The 18,257-nt window shown below is 55.8% G+C and overlaps 1 protein-coding gene across 1 annotated transcript in view; it reads left to right on the top strand.

The window, feature by feature from the left end:
- Positions 1–13,522, top strand: part of CREB3L1 (cAMP responsive element binding protein 3 like 1) — a 36,581-nt gene extending 23,059 nt beyond the window's left edge. Inside the window, exons 3-12 of the mRNA XM_005898911.2 lie at positions 1,207–1,391; positions 3,427–3,505; positions 5,944–6,101; positions 6,734–6,883; positions 7,123–7,181; positions 7,498–7,566; positions 9,421–9,520; positions 10,421–10,547; positions 12,327–12,594; positions 12,770–13,522. Coding sequence (XP_005898973.1) covers positions 1,207–1,391; positions 3,427–3,505; positions 5,944–6,101; positions 6,734–6,883; positions 7,123–7,181; positions 7,498–7,566; positions 9,421–9,520; positions 10,421–10,547; positions 12,327–12,594; positions 12,770–12,806 — 1,232 coding nt within the window. The 3' untranslated portion in view covers positions 12,807–13,522. The remainder of the gene's footprint in view (positions 1–1,206; positions 1,392–3,426; positions 3,506–5,943; positions 6,102–6,733; positions 6,884–7,122; positions 7,182–7,497; positions 7,567–9,420; positions 9,521–10,420; positions 10,548–12,326; positions 12,595–12,769) is intronic.
- The last annotated feature ends 4,735 nt before the right edge of the window (positions 13,523–18,257 follow it).

Genomic DNA, 18,257 nt, shown 5'->3' with positions numbered 1-18,257 from the left:
AAGCCTATTTTTAGAGCAATTTGTCTGTGGGTCCTTTGCAGGGGGCAGCTTCCCGGAGGCCGGCAGGCTGGCCCTGTAATTTGGGAAGATTGTGGGTGTTCCTGGAGCCCAGGGGCGGGGGCCCTCAGGCTCCCTGCAGGGTGGGGCCTGGCCTCAGAGGTGGGATCAGGCGGCTGCTGACCCTTCTCCCCACCCATAACAGGCCTCAGAGCCTCTGGTCCCTCTAGCCCCTCCGTGCTGGCTCCTCAGACCTCAGCCTCACCCGAGCCAGGTGCCGGGCCACCAGCAGCAGAGCTGACTTGGAGAGGAGGACTGTAGGCACCCCTCAGGAAAGGGGGTGACGCCTTGCAGCCCTGTGGTCCATGTGAGGCCAGGAGGCCCACGAGGTGGGCAGGAGGTGGGCGCTGCCCTGGGAAGCCTGAGCATCACCCACTGTCCCATCCAGGCACCAGACGGCCGTGGAGCCTTCCTTCTTACCTTGCCTCCAGTATATTCTTCTCCACCCCTGCTGCCACTGCCTAAGCACATGCCTCGTTTCCTGTCTCCGGAAACAGCCTCCTGAGGGTCTCACCGCCTCTATCTCGCCTGCGGTCAGTCCAGTCTGCACACTGAGGCAGAGTGATCTTTTTTAACCTCACAACCCCGAGTGTGCTTAAAATCCTTCAGTGTCTCCTCGTTACCTTTAGGACAAAGTCACAGCTCTGAGTCCAGCCTCCAAGGCCAACCCATCCCTGCTGGCCCCTCTGACTCCGTCTTTGTGTTCTAACCGTGCTAAACTGCTCGTGACTCTCTCCAGACCCCCAGCACCTAGCATGGCACTCATTAGATGTTTGCTGAATAAATGTAATCATATTCACAGTGGCTGCCGTTTGTTGAACATTTACTTCTTGACCAGTACTTTTACAGGTGAGGAAGCTAAGGCTCGGAGAGGTTAAGCACCTTGCCTAAGGTCACACAGCCAGGCGGGAGGGGTCTGTTGTCCAAGCCCACTCTGTAAACTGCTGAGTGAAGAAGAGGCCTCTATCTGTTCTGGGCCAGCCCACTCTGCCCTTCCACCTCAGCAGCGCCGCCCCCCATGCCCTTCCCTTCCTGCTTCCTCGTGTACCCTAACATCCCTCCACGGCCCTGTCCAGCAAGGGGCCAGGAGGGGGGCCGAGCCCTCTGCTCTGGGAGTCGCCTGAGCCTGGGTCCTGCCCCCTTCCCTAGATGTGGAACATGGAGCGTGGGTGCTGGGGCACAAACTGTGCTCAGTCATGGTGAAGCAGGAACAGAGCCCGGAGCTGCCCGTGGACCCTCTGGCCGCCTCCTCGGCCATGGCCGCCGCCGCTGCCATGGCCACCACCCCGCTGCTGGGCCTCAGCCCCCTGACCAGGCTGCCCGTCCCCCACCAGGTGAGCCTGGGGTCTGTTTACAGGGGCTGAGGGCGGGAGAGGGGGGGTGGATCTCTGCAGGAAGGGCCATCTGAAACCCTGGGCACCCTGGGGCTCTGAGCAGGGAGCAGTGTGGCCCTGTCTCTGCCCCCACCTTGGGCCACCCTTTCACCAACCTAGAACAGACTCAGACCACGGGGGCCCTCACTGTGTGCGGAAGAAGACGAAGGCACCCAGGCAGGGCTGGGCATTGGGGACCCCACCCAGGGTCTCAGGGTAGGAGACAGCCCAGGCCACATAATTTTCTCAGTGTCCGGATTTTTAAAAACGAAGAAACACCTAAATGGAAATATAAAAATTATACCCTATTTCCATTGTTTATATTCATGAGATGAATATGTTTAACCTACACGCGCAGGCCGGCCCTCCCCCCATGAATGTCTAGATACCATCGCTCAGCTATAGAACCAAAGCGGACCTCTGAAGACCCTTCTGGGGCCGTGAGGCCCAGACTCCCGGCGCCTGGGAGAGGCCCTGCCTGGTCCCAGCTCTGCTCCCACTTGTGCTGTGGGCACGGTGCCTTCCTTCTTCATTCCTCAGCTTCCTTCTCTGTAAAATGGGAGCTTGAACTATGGCTAACGGGCTCCTACTCTTGCGTCTAAAACACGAGTTGTTGTTTAGTTGCTACGCGTTGTGTCCGACTCTTTGTGACTAGCCCACCAGGCTCCTCTGTCCATGGGATTTCCCAGGCAAGAATACCGGAGTGGGTTGTCATTTCTTTCTCCAGGGGATCTTCCCCACCCAGGGATGCGAACCCACATCTCCTGCATTGGCAGGAGCATCCTTTACCACTGAGTCACCGGGAAGCTCTTGGAATCCCTTGAGTCGGGGCTTGGCTGGCACTGCCCCCTGCTGGCCACATGGCTCACCTGCTCAAAACGCACGTGACCCAAGGGTTTCCCAGGTGGCAGCAGCGGTAGAGCCTGCCTGACAGTGCCAGAGATGTAAGAGACACGGGTTTGATCCCTGAGTCGGGAAGATCCACCGGAGGAGGAAATGGCAACCCACTCCACTTCAGCATTCTTGCCTGGAGAATCCCATGGACGCGAGAGAGCCTGGGGTCGCAAAGAGTCAGACACGACTGAAGCGACTTAGCCTGCACACCGAGGCAAGAAAGGGCAATCCTTCCTCCTCCACCAGGGACTGGAGGGTTCAGGGCTGGCTGCAGACGGAGAGGATCTTTGGGGACCATCTTCAGGGCTGGCTCTGTGACTCCTGAGGCCTCCGCAGAGCAGGAAGGGAAGACAGGATGGCCGTGGAGCCAAGGTCATGGAAGTTAGGCGCTGGGCTCAGGGGAGCCACGTCCTCTCCCCAGGTCTTCTGGTCTGTGTCTCGCCACCGCACCTCTGACACAGACTACACTCTGGACGCCCTCTGTGCGCACCGTTTCCGGATCTAGCCAGGCTCTGTCTGGGCGCTGTGCTTTCGCAGATGCTTTTTCCTCGACGTGGAGTGCCTTTCCCCTCACCCACATCCTGCCCCACCCTGTATCTGGAATACTGCTGTTTCTACTTCAGGACTCAGATTTCAGCTGCTCAGGGACGCTTGGGGACCTTTCTATAATGCCTCCTTCGTCGGCGTTGTGATTACCGTTCAGGGAATCTGGCAGTGTATCTGGCAGTGTAATCTGCCAGACATTACATTATGTGGGTCTCATGGCAACCCACATACCCAGGCCTGCATGGTGTTCACAGTCGGTGTAGGGTCACCCCCTCCGAAAAAGACAGTCCTGGCCTCAGAGGCCACAGGAAGCCCTTCTTCCCTGAACTCGGGAGCTAAACGATGCTCCTTGGCCACCACTCTCTTCCCTGAGGCCTGACTTGCCTTCTGCTTGAGGCATAAGAACCTGCCTCTGCTCTCTCTGGGATATGCCTGGAACCCTGAGCCCAGCTACTTTCTTAATGCAGTAGGGCAGACGCCCCCAGGCTCAGGGAGGGCGGGAAGTTGGTGGGGACAGGCCCCCGGAGCAGCTGACGGAGCCCTGCCTCTTCCTCAGGCCCCAGGAGAGATGACTCAGCTGCCAGTGATCAAAGCCGAGCCCCAGGAGGTGCACCAGTTCCTCAAAGTGACACCAGGTGGGTGTGTCTGGAGAGGGGCTCTTCGTCTCCAGTCTTGGACAGACCGCATTCCTTACCCCTCAGTTCAGCCCCTGTCTCCCTCGACACGTCCCTTTTCTCCCCATAACAGCCTCTCCTCCCTTTTGTGCCCGTTCCCTGCCTCTCCAGGCCCTTCCTGCTCATTCTACAGCTGTTGTCACTGTTATCACCAGTTTCTCATCCTGTTTTCCAGTTTCCCCTCCCATCATTCACTAACTGAGGTCCTCTCCATAGCCATCAGCTCATCCATCCATTCATCCATTTACTCATTTATCTGTCCATCTGTCCATTCTTCCAGCTATCCATTCATCCACCCATCCAACAAGAGTACATTGGGCCTCTCCTAGTTCCAGGAACTGGGGATGCACAGAGAGAAAACAGTCATTGTACCCAAGGAGCTCACACAGTAGTGAGGGTCACAGACAAACCACTAATTATACGGTTGTGTTGTGGGTTAAAGATGACAGATCCCAGGAAACACCTCCCCAGACCTGACAGGAGAGGACAGAGGGAGCTTCTTGGGTTGAGCAGGAGAGAGGACTAACTTAATCTTTCCAGTCCCACCGCATTCATTCATCCAACACTGACTAAGCATCAACTGTGTATCAGGCCCTGGACGAACCACCACAAGGTTTAGGAAGATGAATAAGGCCCAAGTTTCACCCTCAAGTTACTCACAACAGCCTCTGAGAGAAGACAGAATTAACTGGAGGTAGAAAGGGACCATCCCATGGATGGAGGACCCTGGTGGGCTGCAGTCCATGGGGTCACTAGGAGTTGGACATGACTGAGCGACTTCAATTTCACTTTTCACTTTCATGCATTGGAGAAGGAAATGGCAAGCCACTCCAGTGTTCTTGCCTGGAGAATCCCAGGGACGGGGGAACCTGGTGGGCTGCCGTCTATGGGGTCGCACAGAGTTGGACACGACTGAAGCGACTTAGCAGCAGCAGCAGCAGCAGCAGAAAGGGACCAGTGTGAAAACACCTTACATCATAAAGCATGGTCGCATCCATTAGCCCATTGCATCCTCCCAGCTCCATACAGGGAGTCATTTCACCCCCAGTTCAACAGGGAAGTGAGGCTGGGAGACGTTAAGTAAACATGAATATAGGTCACACTGTTGTGGGGTACAACAGTCAGGACTTGAACTCGGGTCTGACTCCAAGTTCAGTGGTCTTTACAGTACGGCATCCACGAGAGGCAGATGAGAGCCAAAGAAGACAGAGGGGACTCCTGTAGAGGCAATGGGGGGCAGAGCCCAGAAGCACGCAGTGGTTCCTCCTCCCAATCTCAGCCCAGCTCTGCGGTGCAGTGAGCTCCAGATTCCCGCATGTGCATGCGCGTGTGCTCAGCTGTGTCTGACTCTGTGCAACCCCAGGGACTGCAGCCTTCCAGGCTCTTGGTCGTCTGGGCTCAGCGCAGGCTTCTTCCTGATGCTGCGGCCAAGAGAGGCAGCAGGGAGGGCGTGCTGGGGAGAGCAGTGCTCTTGGCGCGTCTGCTGAAAGCTCAGTGCCTGCTGCCCTGTTACCCTGAGGTGGGAAATGGACACCCTGGTGTTAAATGGAAAGAAAGGGACAGAGGCTGTCGTTTGCCCTGTCTGATCCCCATGGGTATCGCTGTGGGCAGACTCCAGACATCTCCTGGGGTTGCCAAGTTGGAGGCTCACAGACCCTGAGCCCTATGAAGTCAGGGTTTAGTCACTAAGCTGTGTCCGACTCTTGCAACCCCAGGGACTGTAGCCCGCTAGGCTCCTCTGTCCGTGGGATTTCCCAGGCAAGAATAGTGGAGTGGGTTGCCATTTCCTTTTCCAGGGGATCTTCCCGACCCAGGGATCAAACCTGGATCTCCTTCATCGCTGGCAGTCTCCTGCATTGCAGGTGGATTCTTTACTGTCTGAGCCACCAGGGAGAGGAGCCCCGAGAATCCAGCCTCTGTGTTATCCCTGCCAAGTGTTAGTGTTAGTCGCCCAATCATTTCCAACTCTGCGACCCCATCCATGGACTATACCAGGCTCCTCTGTCCGTGGAATTCTCCAGTAAAGAACACTGGAGTGGGTAGCCATTCCCTTCTCCAAGGGATCTTCCCAACCCAAGGATGGAACCCAGGTCTCCTGCATTGTAGGGGGATTCGTTATCGTCTGAGCCACCAGGGAATTCCCACCAAGAATCGGGTTTAAAGGAGCTGGGCTTGGTGGAGTCAGAGAGGGCATGGCCCTCAGATACTGTCTTCTGGGATGTCAACTCTACTTTCTGACATACTAGGGTCTGGGGGGAGGGGGGTCCTGACGTTATAGGGGTCAAGGCCCGAGCAGTCTGCCCAGATGCCTTCGGACCGACTTAGGCCCGCGCTGTGCCGAACTCTGTCTGCCCAGAGCTGGGGCGCCCGGCTAACCTGGTTTCTCCTGCTCCCCACAGAGGACCTGCTGCAGATGCCTCCGACGCCCCCCAGCAGCCACGGCAGCGACAGCGACGGCTCCCAGAGTCCCCGCTCTCTGCCCCCTTCCAGCCCAATCCGGCCCATGGCCCGCTCCTCCACGGCCATCTCCACCTCTCCGCTCCTCACCGCCCCTCACGTAAGCAGCTGGGGCCAGAGGAACCCAGTGTCTGGGGGGAGCCCTAAGCCTGATCCCCACCCGCATCAGAACACAGGAGGTGCCTGCCCCGCAGATGGGAGTGAAGATTTTTTAATTGTGCTTGGGGATGAATAGGAAACAGGAAAAGTCCAAGAGGCCTGCTGAGCCCACTGGCAGCCAAGCTGGGCCTACAACTTGACATTCCTGACCTCCAGGGGGATAGCTCAGGCTGCCTCCAGGGAGCACTGTTTGCAGAGCAAAGTTCAGGAGGCCCAGAAGCCCTGGGATGGGTGGGGGACCCCTCAGGTCTAGAGGTGGTAGGTGTCCGAGGTGGGTGCTGTTCAGGGGGCCCTGGACAAGTAAGCTCTGAGGCTGTGGATTCCACAATGGGATCTAGGGACCAGCCCTTCCCAACACTATATTGAGGGCCTAACATGCCAGGCTGCCAACAACATCCTCAGAACTTGTGACATGTTACTGGATTTAATTCAGATCCGCCCCTTTTTCAGATGAGGAAACTGAGGTTCAGTGAGCTGGGTGCCTTGCCCAGGTCGTGCTGAGGGTAAATGGCCAAGCTCAGATTTGAATGCAGGGCTGTCTGGTTCCTAACTAGTATGTCCCCCTTGCCGCAGAAATTACAGGGGACGTCGGGGCCGCTGCTCCTGACGGAGGAGGAGAAGCGCACCCTGGTTGCTGAGGGCTATCCCATCCCCACCAAACTCCCCCTCACAAAAGCCGAGGAGAAGGCCTTGAAGAGGGTCCGGAGGAAGATCAAGAACAAGGTAAATCTCGAGGCAGACCCTGGCCCTGCCCTGGGGCTTCCTGGGGGGTGGGGGCGGGGCTCTGCTTCCCTGGCCATGCCAGTCCTGAAACTGGGGAGCCCAGGAACTGGATACGTGGCTTGGTAATTCCGTGAGGGACAGGGAAGCCTGGCCTACTGCGGTCCACGGCGTCACGGAGAGTCGGACACAGCATGGTGACTGAACAATAACAACTCCCGTTTGGGGGCTTTCCCCTCTAGATCTCGGCCCAGGAGAGCCGCCGTAAGAAGAAGGAATACGTGGAGTGTCTAGAAAAGAAGTAAGAGGCCTGGGGCGGGAGGACAGTCCGAGTGGCCTGGGCTCCGCTCCCCAACCTGGCTTCCTCTCCCACCCTCTCGGGGGCGGTGGGGGAGTGGCATGGGGAGTAGGATGCTGGTGGGCAGGGCAAAGCGGGCAGCAGAGAGACTTCCTTGGTGGTCTAGTGGTTACGACTCTGTGCTCCCAGTGCAAGGGGCACAGGTTCAAATCCTGGTCGGGGACTAAGATTCAGCATGCCACACCCCACGTGACCCCAAAGTGGGGGGGAAGCCAGGTCTGGGGGCTGGCGCTGAGCCTGTGCCTGCTTGGCCCCCCAGGGTGGAGACATTTACATCTGAGAACAACGAACTGTGGAAGAAGGTGGAAACGCTGGAGAATGCCAACAGGTGGGTGGTGCCGCCTGCGTGCCCCCTGGCCCCTGCCCTTCTGCAGCCAGTGGCTGGCTCTGGCATAGCTCTGGGAAGCAGGAGAGAGGAGAGGCCACTGAGCTCAGAGTAATGCAAATCCCAGAAGCAGGGGCCCTGCAGCCTGGGACCCTCAGTTTCCCTTCCTCCTTTATCCACTCAGAACTCTAAATACTGGACACGGCTGGCGAGATGCTTAAGTGAGGTAATACAAACCAGCAGCAGCCCCTGGGCACTTGTTAGAAATGCTTCGTGCTCGGGCCTCCTGCCAGCCCTGTTGAATCTGGGGAAGGTTCCACAACCTATGTGTTAACAAGCCCTCCTAAGGTGATTCTGAGGCACCCTGAAGTCAGACCACCGGTGTACATGGTGTGCATGCTTACTACTCAGAGTGAGTTTCTCAGACCAGCACATCAACATCAGCTAGGGGCTTGCAGAAGTGCAGAATCTCGGGCCTCTCCCCACACTTAACTTGAATCAGAATCTGCATTTCAGCAACACACTTAAGTCATTCACGTGCACGACTAAGTTTGAGAAACAGTCTGGAGCCCACACAGGGCCTGGCATGCGGTGGCCACAGAAAGTCACAACTCCGGGTGCTGTCTTTGTGATCCTGGGAAAACTGTCATGCATCTCTGGGCCCCAGTTTCTCTGTCGACATGGAGACGATGGAAGTGGTATCTCCCCGGATTCATGTGACAATGTGATAAGACCTAGCAAGAAAAGGGCCAGCACTCTCCTTGGCGTTTGAGAATGCTCCCTTCGTGTTAACTTTCCTTCTCTTTTTTCTTGCTGTTATTCTGAATTCTTGTTAGTGACCAGTCATGAGCCCACAGTAGGTCTTTAATAATTGTTCGCTGGGAGTAATTAAAACAGCACCCTGTTCTGTTGAGCAGGTGCTCAACAGAAGGCTCTTTCCTTCTTTCCTTCCTTCTCCCCCAGCTTCTCCAGCGGGATCCAGCCACTCCCCTGACTGACCTGGAGAATGCCCCTCTGACTCAGGGAAGAGGGGAGGGAGCCTTCGCCCCTCACCCGCTTCCTCTGGCCCAGATTCCTCTCTGGTCCCAAATAGGGCCAGGCCCTTGGAGCTATTTCGCCACCTGCTGTACATTCTGGGAACTGCAACCCCATGGACCAGCTGGGCGGGAGGGAAGAGATGGTTCAACATTTGTTCACCAAGGGTGGGCGGAGTCCTTGCTGGGGAGGACCCAGTCCCTGCCCTCAGGGAGCCCCCACAGTTAGCGAAAGAGACTGACGTCGTTGTTCAGTCGCTCATTCGTGTCTGACTCTTTGCGACCCCGTGGTATGACATACAAATTTGTGAATGAACGAAGTGTTACACGTGCTGTGACAAAATTAACAAAAATGGTAGCTTCCCCCCTCCTCCCCCCCGCCCGCACACTCACTCCTCACCATGTACCAGGCCGCTGCCAGACACGTCCTTCTTAGCAGCTCAGGGTAGAAGGAGGGAAGGTCGGTTTAGCTGCGGCTGCTGCGGGGTTAAAGAAAAAGAAAGTGACCTCAGCCCAGGTGGGCTAGGCCCGCCTCCAGTCTCCGCTTTGGCCAGAAGAAGCCTCACGGGGCTCCTCTGAGCTCCCACAGGGTGACCCCGCTATTCAGCGTGAAGCGGGTGCCAGGTGCCCCGGCCACGCCACAGAGGAGCCAAGCAGGAAGTGACCTTTTCTGCCTTGAGTGAAGCGGGCACCTGGTGTGGAAGCCAAGTCTAGAGCCAGCCCAGGTGCCCCCACCTGCACCCACACCCAGGGAGAGCTCCAGGAGGCAGAGATACCTGCCTGCTGGGTCAGAGCCGCTGGGTGACCGCTGTGCCCCCCTCAGGACTCTGCTCCAGCAGCTGCAGAAACTCCAGACTCTGGTCACCAGCAAGATCTCCAGACCTTACAAGATGGCAGCCACCCAGACCGGGACCTGCCTCATGGTAGGTCACTGTTCCTTCCCCACAGATCCGCAAGAGGCCCGCTCTGCCCCCAGGCCGGCTTTCCGGGGCCTGGGGGGTGGTGTGCAGAGCATTCAGTGCACTGGCTCCAGCAGACCCCCGCCTCTCTCCCCAAAGCCCATGGAACCTTCCAAAACATGACCTTCCCTGACCAGTTCTGACACGGTGTGGATGGTAGTGACTCACACGAACGCTGCTAGGGGATGACAGGCCAAGCGCAGTGAGGAGGCAGCCTCTGAGGATCCAGTGAGGGGATGGGCCTGGGGCGATGCGGGGAAATATGGACCTGTCTCTCTCTACATGCCTGGTGGGATGTCCAGGCTGTGGCCACAGCCTCTGCTTGCTCCTTTTCCACGTCCCCTGTAGCTGTACAGCCTGTGGCCTCTGGGTTAATCACTGTCCTCGGGCCCTCTAAGATCCTCAAGCTGTCAGGATCAGGTGGCAAAGCCGGAGTAGAGGCAGGTGTTAGTTTGGGCTCTGTGACTCTTAGCTCCCGGTGCTGGCCAGTCTTCCTGGGAGTCCTGCTGGGAATCTAGTGTGAAGATATGTCCCCGTCCCTTGCCCCAGCCTCAGTCTCCTCCAGCACCTACCCCTTCCTTCCTTTCCTGATTCCTTTCCACCCCAGAGGTGATAGCCACACTGGCCAACTCCCTCTCTTTTCTAGTGCTGCCTGGGGTGGCCCCTCTCCAATGGGCTGAGATGGCCTGACAGCCTCCACCTTCTTCTCCCGCACATGGCTCTGGGAGCAGATTTCCTGAAAAAATGATGAGCCTTTGGCCCCCAGTGGCTCATGGAGGGGGGAGGGGGGAGGGGCTTGGGGGTGGCCAGGGCTGCCGCCATCCCCTGGCCCAGCTCTGCCCACCACACTCTCTCCACTGCCAGGTGGCAGCCTTGTGCTTTGTCCTGGTGCTGGGCTCCCTCGTGCCCTGCCTCCCTGAGTTCTCCTCTGGCTCCCAGACTGTGAAGGAAGACCCGATGGCCACTGACAGCGTCTACGCCGCCAGTCAGAGTGAGTGCCCCAAGCAGGGCTGACCTCCCCCTACACCAGCCCCAACTTCTGGGCAGAAGACAGACGCAAGTGAGGAGCCAGGTCTGGGGCTGACACCGTCTCATTCTACCTTCCCATTTTGCAGATGGGGAAACTGAGGCCTCTCCCAAGGGTCTATGATTTGTTTGATGTTAGTTCTAGAATTAGAACTACAAGGCAGAGCCCCTGATTCCCAACCCACCCAGGAGTGGCTTGGCCAGGGGAGGAGGTTTAGGGAATAACAGGAATGTTCCCACCCTAGCCCCATGTATTATGGCGCCGGTTGGTAGGGCGCATCTGCTAAGCCACCATCAATATTTTACAACCGGGATAGCGAGTGAGTTTCAGCTCCAGGGCCATTTTCCATAAGATGTTAGTGGCTGCATGAAGCACTGCTAAGAAGGACTCTGAGGCCCCATTCAGGATCAACAGGAAGGTGTGGCAAGATCCACTGGTAATGTCTGTCCCGGGCAGAAGTGTGGGAGTGGTGGTGTGGACTCAGCTAGTTACCACCCCCTGGGGCTTGTGAGGACTGTTAGGAACATGGAGTTTCCCAGTCAGTCATATCTGCCACTCGCTAAGTGCGTGACCTCGGGCATGCGTCTGAAGCATGCTAAATTTTAATCTCTTATCTCGAAAATGGGAGTTACCAGTTCCATGCTTATTGAGCATGTTTGCTGTGAAGACGAAATGGCATGGTGCACGAAGGCTCTCGGTACAGTTCCTAGTACACTGCAGGCTCTACTAAACGAGAGCAGCAGTCGCTCCCTTTTGATGCGCTCACAAGAGGAGAGAAAAGACACAACACGAAGTGGCAAGGGGAGAACCGGCCCCGGGGGCAGCGAAGAATAGGGTGGATTTCCGGAGACAGAGGATACTTCAGACAGACCTCCAGAGGAACTTCCAGACGGTCCCTCATGGCCTCCTGGAGCGTGTCATCCAGCAGGGCAGGAGGAGGAAAAGGAAACAGATGGGAGGTCGGAGGGAGCGAGGAGCTGGGGGGAGTGAGTTTCACGAAGGAGGGATGCTGCAGGGAAAATGAGTTGGGCCTGCAGGCCCTTGAGGGGAGGGAGCGGCCGTGGGGTCAGGGCCCTGAGAGTGAGGAGGGTGCCGGCGGCTCCTGGAGTCAGGCGGGCCAGGGTCTGCAGCTCAGCTACAGTGCATCGTCCTTAGACTGGGACAACGTCCCTGACAACCTGGAGCCTCAATGGCCTGTTTTGTGAAATAGACCTAAAAATATCTCATTCTAAGAGTTTCTGTTAATGATTTGATATAGGTTAAAGGATGCCGACAGTGTCTGATAGGCATAGTAGATATCCAACAAATGTGTTTTCTCTTTTCCTCATCTCCCTGAGGGGTAAACTGGGGCCTCAAATGGGGAAAAGGTTTATTCAAGGTCTCACAGGAAGGGAGTGGTTCAGTAGGATGAAAACCCAGCTCTCAGATGCCCCAGCCCAGTGCCCTCTGCTTAGGGAGCACTAACTTGCTCTGAGTGCTGTTTCAGTTACTCTGTTATCTCATTTAAACCTCGCATCGACAGGAGGTTGGCCCCTAGTATCCTGTTTTACAGATGAGCAAGCTCAGAAAGGTGAAAGCAAAGGCATGGCTTGCCTGCAGTCACACAGCTGGGCATCATTTGAGCTGGATTCAGATCCAGGCCTGAAAGAGTCCAGGGCCCAGGTCCTTGACCACTGGGCCCTGAATGCGCCTAGACGGGGAGGGAGCCTTGGCACCATGGCTCACCCTGAGCTCCTTCTCCAGTGCCCTCCCGGAGCCTCCTGTTCTACGACGAGGGAGCAGGCTCGTGGGAGGATGGCCGCAGTGCCCTGCTGCCTGTGGAGCCCCCCGATGGCTGGGAGATCAAGCCCGGGGGGCCGGTGGAGCAGCGACCCCAGGACCACCTGCAACATGACCACCTGGACAGCACCCACGAGACGAGCAAGTACCTGAGTGAGGCCTGGCCAAAGGACGTCGGTGGGAACATCACGGGTCCTGACTTCTCCCACCCTAAGGAGTGGTTCCATGAGAGGTGGGTGGGTGGCCCCTTCCCTTCCTGGGGCCCCAGACTCCGCCCAGCCCTGGTCCCCATGTTGTCAGCCACACCCTCCCACGGCCCCATCCCTCCCAAGTCCAAACCCAGCTTGCAGACGGGCGAGAGGGTCCTTCCCGGACAGAGTCATCCCTAACTTCTCTTCTCTCTCCAGGGATCTGGGTCCCAACACCACCGTCAAGCTCTCCTAGGCCGTGCCAAGACCCAGGACACAGGGCGTACCCTCTGGTACTCAGAAGAGGGGTCGTCCTGCTCACCAACCCGGATCCGGCTCATACCCCTGCCCCCTGGGGTCCCCTCCCAGGAGAAAGGGTTCCGCTCCCCATCCCCCACCAGCCCCTCTTTGCCCCAGATCTTGACTGGGGCCCCCCCTCCCCCCACATTTGGACTGTTCCCTTGGGCCAACCACTCTGTTCTCACCCCCTCCCTCCCACAACCATCCGTCCTTCTCAGATAAACCACTCACTGGGTTACCCACCTCCTTTCTCATAATGACCAAGAGGACCACTGCCTCCCTGCCCCACCCCGACCACATACACACACAGACACATCAACAGACCGACCCACTAAGCCCCGCCCCGCCCCCCCTCACTGTACAGAGACCAAGAACAGAAATTGTTTGTAAATAATGAGCCTTATTTTTTATTATTGCCAGTCCCTAAGATATTGTATTTTACAAGTCTCCCTCCTACCTTCAACCCTCCCTAGTTTTGTATTTTATGAAGTTAGTGCGGGCTTCGCTGCTCCCTGGCCCAGGAGAGAGGGTCCGCCCCAACCCCTCACCTGGCCTCCCCCTCTGCCGCTGCCCAAGCCGCTGGGCCTTTTTAATTGCCAAACTGCTTCACCCATCAGCTCAGCACATGCTTTAAGAAGGCAAAAGTAAAAAAAAAAAATGATGCAGCATCAATCCCTGACTTTGTGCTTTTCTTCACGGTAGGGGTCGTGGTCGGGGGCGGGGGGGGGGGGCACTGAAGATGAAGGAATAAGAAGGTAAGTTTATCTGGGGGCTTCCCAGGTGGCGCTAGTGTGAAGAACCCACCTGCCAACGCAGGAGACATAAGAGATGCCGGTTCGACCCCTGGATCGGGAAGATTCCCTGGAGGATGGATGGCTACTCACTCCAGTGTTCATGCCTAGAGAATCCCATGGATAGAGGAGCCTGGTGGGCTATGGTCCATAGGGCTGCAAAGAGTCAGACAGGCCTGAAGGGGCTTAGCACACACGCAAGTTTATATTCTGATCAGTAGTGATCGTGGGTGAGGGGTTTGAGAAGGCATTTGTACTGGGTTCCCTGCTCCAGCCAGACACAGAATTCAAATCTGATGGCCAAAGAATTCTGCTGCAATCCCCATACCCCAAGGCTCCTCCCAGCTCCTCCCACTGCTGTGTGTGGAAGCAGAGAGGCATACAGGCCACCGGGTCGGCCTTTAAGGGTGGGATCTGTGAGCACTCGCGTCCAGGGTGGCCAGACGCTGCCGCAGGCACTGTACACACAGTACCCAGGCTGCTGCTCCTCTTCCCTGCCCACTTCTTAGTTTCTTGTATCTTGGCCTCATCTGCATTAGAGGAGCACACTTCAGAGGAAAAAGAGCTGCCTTTGGCGACTGGAACCGCCACTTGCTAGCCATGTGCAGTGGGCAGAATTCCAACATGGGCTCCAGGCATCCTGCACCCTGGGGTGCACACCCAGGGTCATCCCTTCCCCTAGGGTCTGGGGCGGGGGCGGGGGGGGGGTACCTGTGCGTGTCAGGGATGCCACTCCCATAGTTAGGTGACCTTTCAAGGAAAAAGTAAAGGGATTTTGCAGGTGTAATGAAGGTCCCAAATCAGTTAATTCTGAGTTAATTCAAAAGGAGGGACTTCCCTGGTGGTCCAGCGACTAAGACTCCGTGCCCCCAATGCAGGGGGCCCTAGTTTCGACCCCTGGTCAGGGAACTAGATCTCGCATGCCACAGATAGGATGTGAGGTGGCCAAGCAAAGAAATAATAAATAAAAAAAAATTTTTAAGGGAGACCACCCTGGGTGGGCCTGACTTAATCGGGTGAAAGACATTCAAAGAGGGACTGCTGCTGCTGCTGCTGCTGCTAAGTCGCTTCAGTGGTGTCCGACTCTGTTCGACCCCATAGACGGCACCCACCAGGCTCCCACGTCCCCAGGATTCTCCAGGCAAGAATACTGGAGTGGGTTGCCATTTCCTTCTCCAATGCATGAAAATGAAAAGTGAAAGTGAAGTTGCTCAGTCGTGTCCGACTCTTAGCGAACCATGCACTGCAGCCTACCAGGCTCCTCCGTCCATGGGATTCTCCAGGCAAGAGTACTGGAGTAGGGTGCCATTGCCTTCTCTGAAAAGAGGGACTGAGCCCTTCCCAAAGAGAAAGAGAGTCTCCTGCTGGCCTTAAGGAAGCAAACAGCCGTGTTTCGTACCACATGGAGAGGGCAGCCTCTAGGCTCTGAGGGCCTCACACTCCGGAGGCAAGGCACTGGATTCTGCCAACCACCTGAGCAGCTTAGAAGAGGACCCCCAGCTCCAGATGAGGCCCCCGCCCAGCCAACACCTGGGCAGCCACCTGGGGAGGGCCTGAGCACAGGACCCAGCTGAGCTGTGCCCTGAGCCACAGACACGGAGGTCACACCTGTGTTGTTTTAAGCCGCCGTGTTTGTTATAATTCGTTATGCAGTGCTGGAAACTAAGACGCCACGTAACCTGAACCTCCCTGAGCCTCCAGTGCCCCACCTGTAAGAAAAGAATATAAATAATATTCAGTGCACGAGGTTACGGGAATTCAGTGAGCTGTTTAGAACAGGACCCAGTGCACACTGACTCTGAGAAAGATTAACTGTGCCTTTAAAATATGTGTGTGTGTGAGTCGCTCAGTCAGGTCTGACTCTCTGACCCCATGGTCTGTCTATGGAGTTCTCCAGGCAAGAATACTGGAGTGGGTTGCCATTCCCTTCTCCAGGGGATCTTCCCAACCCAGGGATCAAACCCAGGTCTCCTACACTGCAGGCAGATTCTTTACCATCTGAGCTACCAGGGAAGCCCCTTTGAAATTACATATATATATATATATATATGGAGAGGGCAATGGCACCCCACTCCAGTACTTTTGCCTAGAAAATCCCATGGACGGAGGAGCCTGGTAGGCTGCAGTCCATGGGGTCGCTAAGAGTCGGACACGACTGAGCGACTTCACTTTCACTTTTCACTTTCATGCATTGGAGAAGGAAATGGCAACACACTCCAGTATTCTTGCCTAGAGAATCCCAGGGACGGGGGAGCCTGGTGGGCTGCCGTCTATGGGGTCACACAGAGTCGGACACGACTGAAGTGACTTAGCAGCAGTAGCAGTATATATATATAAACTAATTTATCTACTTATTTGTTTGTACTGGGTCTTGTGTGGCATGTGGCATGTAGACTCTTAGTTTCAGTATGTGGGATCTAGTTCCCTGACCAGGGATCGAACCCTGGCCCCCGCATTGGGAGCACAGAGTCTTAGCATGAGGAAGTCCCTAGCTGTGCCTTTAGAGACAGTATTCATACAATGGGCTAAGGGCCAAGCTAGGGGTGCTGTTACAGCACAGAAGAGGGTGCCTCCCCCAGACTAGCGGCAAGGGCTTCCCGGAGTAGGTGACACGAAAGACCATTGGAAGTAGGCAGGAGAGACAAAGGGGCATCCCAGAAAGAAATGGTGTGGGCAAAGCCCTCAAAGGTGGGAGAGAGAGCTGGAAAACTTCAAGAAAATCTCAAATAGTTCAGAATAGCCGGAAGGTAGACAGCAAGAATGCTGAGAACTGAGGCTGGATAGTGATCAGGGGCCAGAGCCAGAGGGCCTCAAATGCCTGGATGTCGAGGCTTATCTCACAAGCGTGATGCTTTCATACTCGGAAGCAGGGACTGTGGTGGGATGCCACCTGGGCCAGCTGCCCACCAGAAGCGAAGATGGACAAGACCAGACAGAACTCTAGAGCTTTGGAACTGGCCTTCAAGGCCCATCCTCTCTCCCCATTCTCCCACAGCCTCATCTTGACCACTTGATGGGGACCTCGGTGCCTGCTGCAGGGCATCAGTTTTAACTGCTAAGATATGCAAGCCTTTTAAAGCAAAGGCATTAAAGTCTGGGCTCTGGGCCAAAGCTGTGATTATTATTAACAAGAACTTTTAGCTCAACCCCCTTTCCTGATTGACTCATCCATTCCCTCTATTGGTCACTCAACAAACTGCTTTCAAAGGTCCCCCAGGATTGTGGAGGCAGCTGGGAAGTGAACCAGTCATCAGGCCCAGCGTGAGGGAGGGGTGCTAAGAAATACAGAAGAGTGTCATGTAGTTCAGATTCCACGGATCAGGGAGGGCAACTTGGAGGAGGCGACCTTTGACTGAGTCTTTTTTTTTTTAATATGTACGTATGTGTGCATTGGGCTGCATCAGGCCTTAATTGCAGCACTCAGGATCTTCGTTGCGACATGCAGGATATTTCGTTGAGGTGCATGGGCTCTCTAGTTGTGGTGCACTGGCTTAGCTGTTCCGCGGCATGTGAGATCTTAGTTCCCTGACCAAGTATCAAACTCACATCCCTGCATTGCAGGGTGGATTCTTAACCACTGGACAACCAGGAAAGTCCCTTGACTGAGTCTTATAGCGTGGCTAGGAGTCGGAGAGGTACCGAAGGGCTTAGAGCGTTTGGGGTGCAGAGAATATCATGCAGACATGTAGCCATGAAGAGCTGAGCTAGGACTGGGGTGAGGCAAAGGGGTGGTTAGGGTGCAAACTTAAGGAGGCCCTTGTACAGCCCTGGGAATGAGTACCTCCTTAAACGTGGCACTCTAAAGTGTCACACTTGCCTCAGCCTCCTCCTGGCCCTGATGGAAAGTATGGCCCTTGCAGGGATCTAAAGAGAAAAAATATTTTATCCTGAAGGTGATAGAGAGTTACTGAATGTTTTTAAACCAGAGAGTGAGATAATCAGATTTGCCTGTCCTGGGGCTCTACAGGGCATAGAGTGAAGATGAGACAGATTCCAGAGATAATTAGAAGGAATTATCAACAGGCTTTGACATCAAATTGGCTGTGGGGTGCAAGAGTGAGGCTGGAGCCTGGCATGACATTTAGATGTCTGACTTCGAGGCCATGGTGGTAGATAAGACCATTTGCTGAGACAGGGAATGCCGGAGGAGGAGCAGGTTTGGAGAGAAAAAGAATTCCTTTTAGCACATCTTGCATTTGAGCTGCCTGTAGAGTGTTCACATTAGCATGCAAGTCTAGGACTTGGCGGAGAGGGATCCCAGGCGGAGATTAGGAAATTGTCAGCGTCCAGGTGGTATGTTAAAATCTTGGATCTGCGTAAAGGGAAGAGAGACTTAGGGGCAGAACTACGGGGAAGGTGGACTTTAAGAGACAGTGGAAGAAGAGGAGTAAACAGGAAGGCTGTGCGGGAACGCACAGAGAGGGGAGAAAAACTGGGAGAGGTGAGTATCTCGGAAGTGGATGGAGAGAGCTTCTAGGAGCAGAGCTCACAGCTGTCAGATGCCGTCTGAGAGGCTGGGAAAGATCAGAAGACAAGGTGTCCATTCGCTTTGATAATGAGGTCACCAGTGGCTGTGACTGGAGCTGTGTAGGGGAGAACTGAGCCAGAAGGGAGAC

The sequence above is a fragment of the Bos mutus genome, chromosome 15, assembly GCF_027580195.1.
Source record: "Bos mutus isolate GX-2022 chromosome 15, NWIPB_WYAK_1.1, whole genome shotgun sequence".
Lineage (NCBI taxonomy): Eukaryota > Metazoa > Chordata > Mammalia > Artiodactyla > Bovidae > Bos > Bos mutus.
Note: the sequence above shows the minus strand (reverse complement) of the source record. Positions and strands in the feature narration are given on the sequence as shown.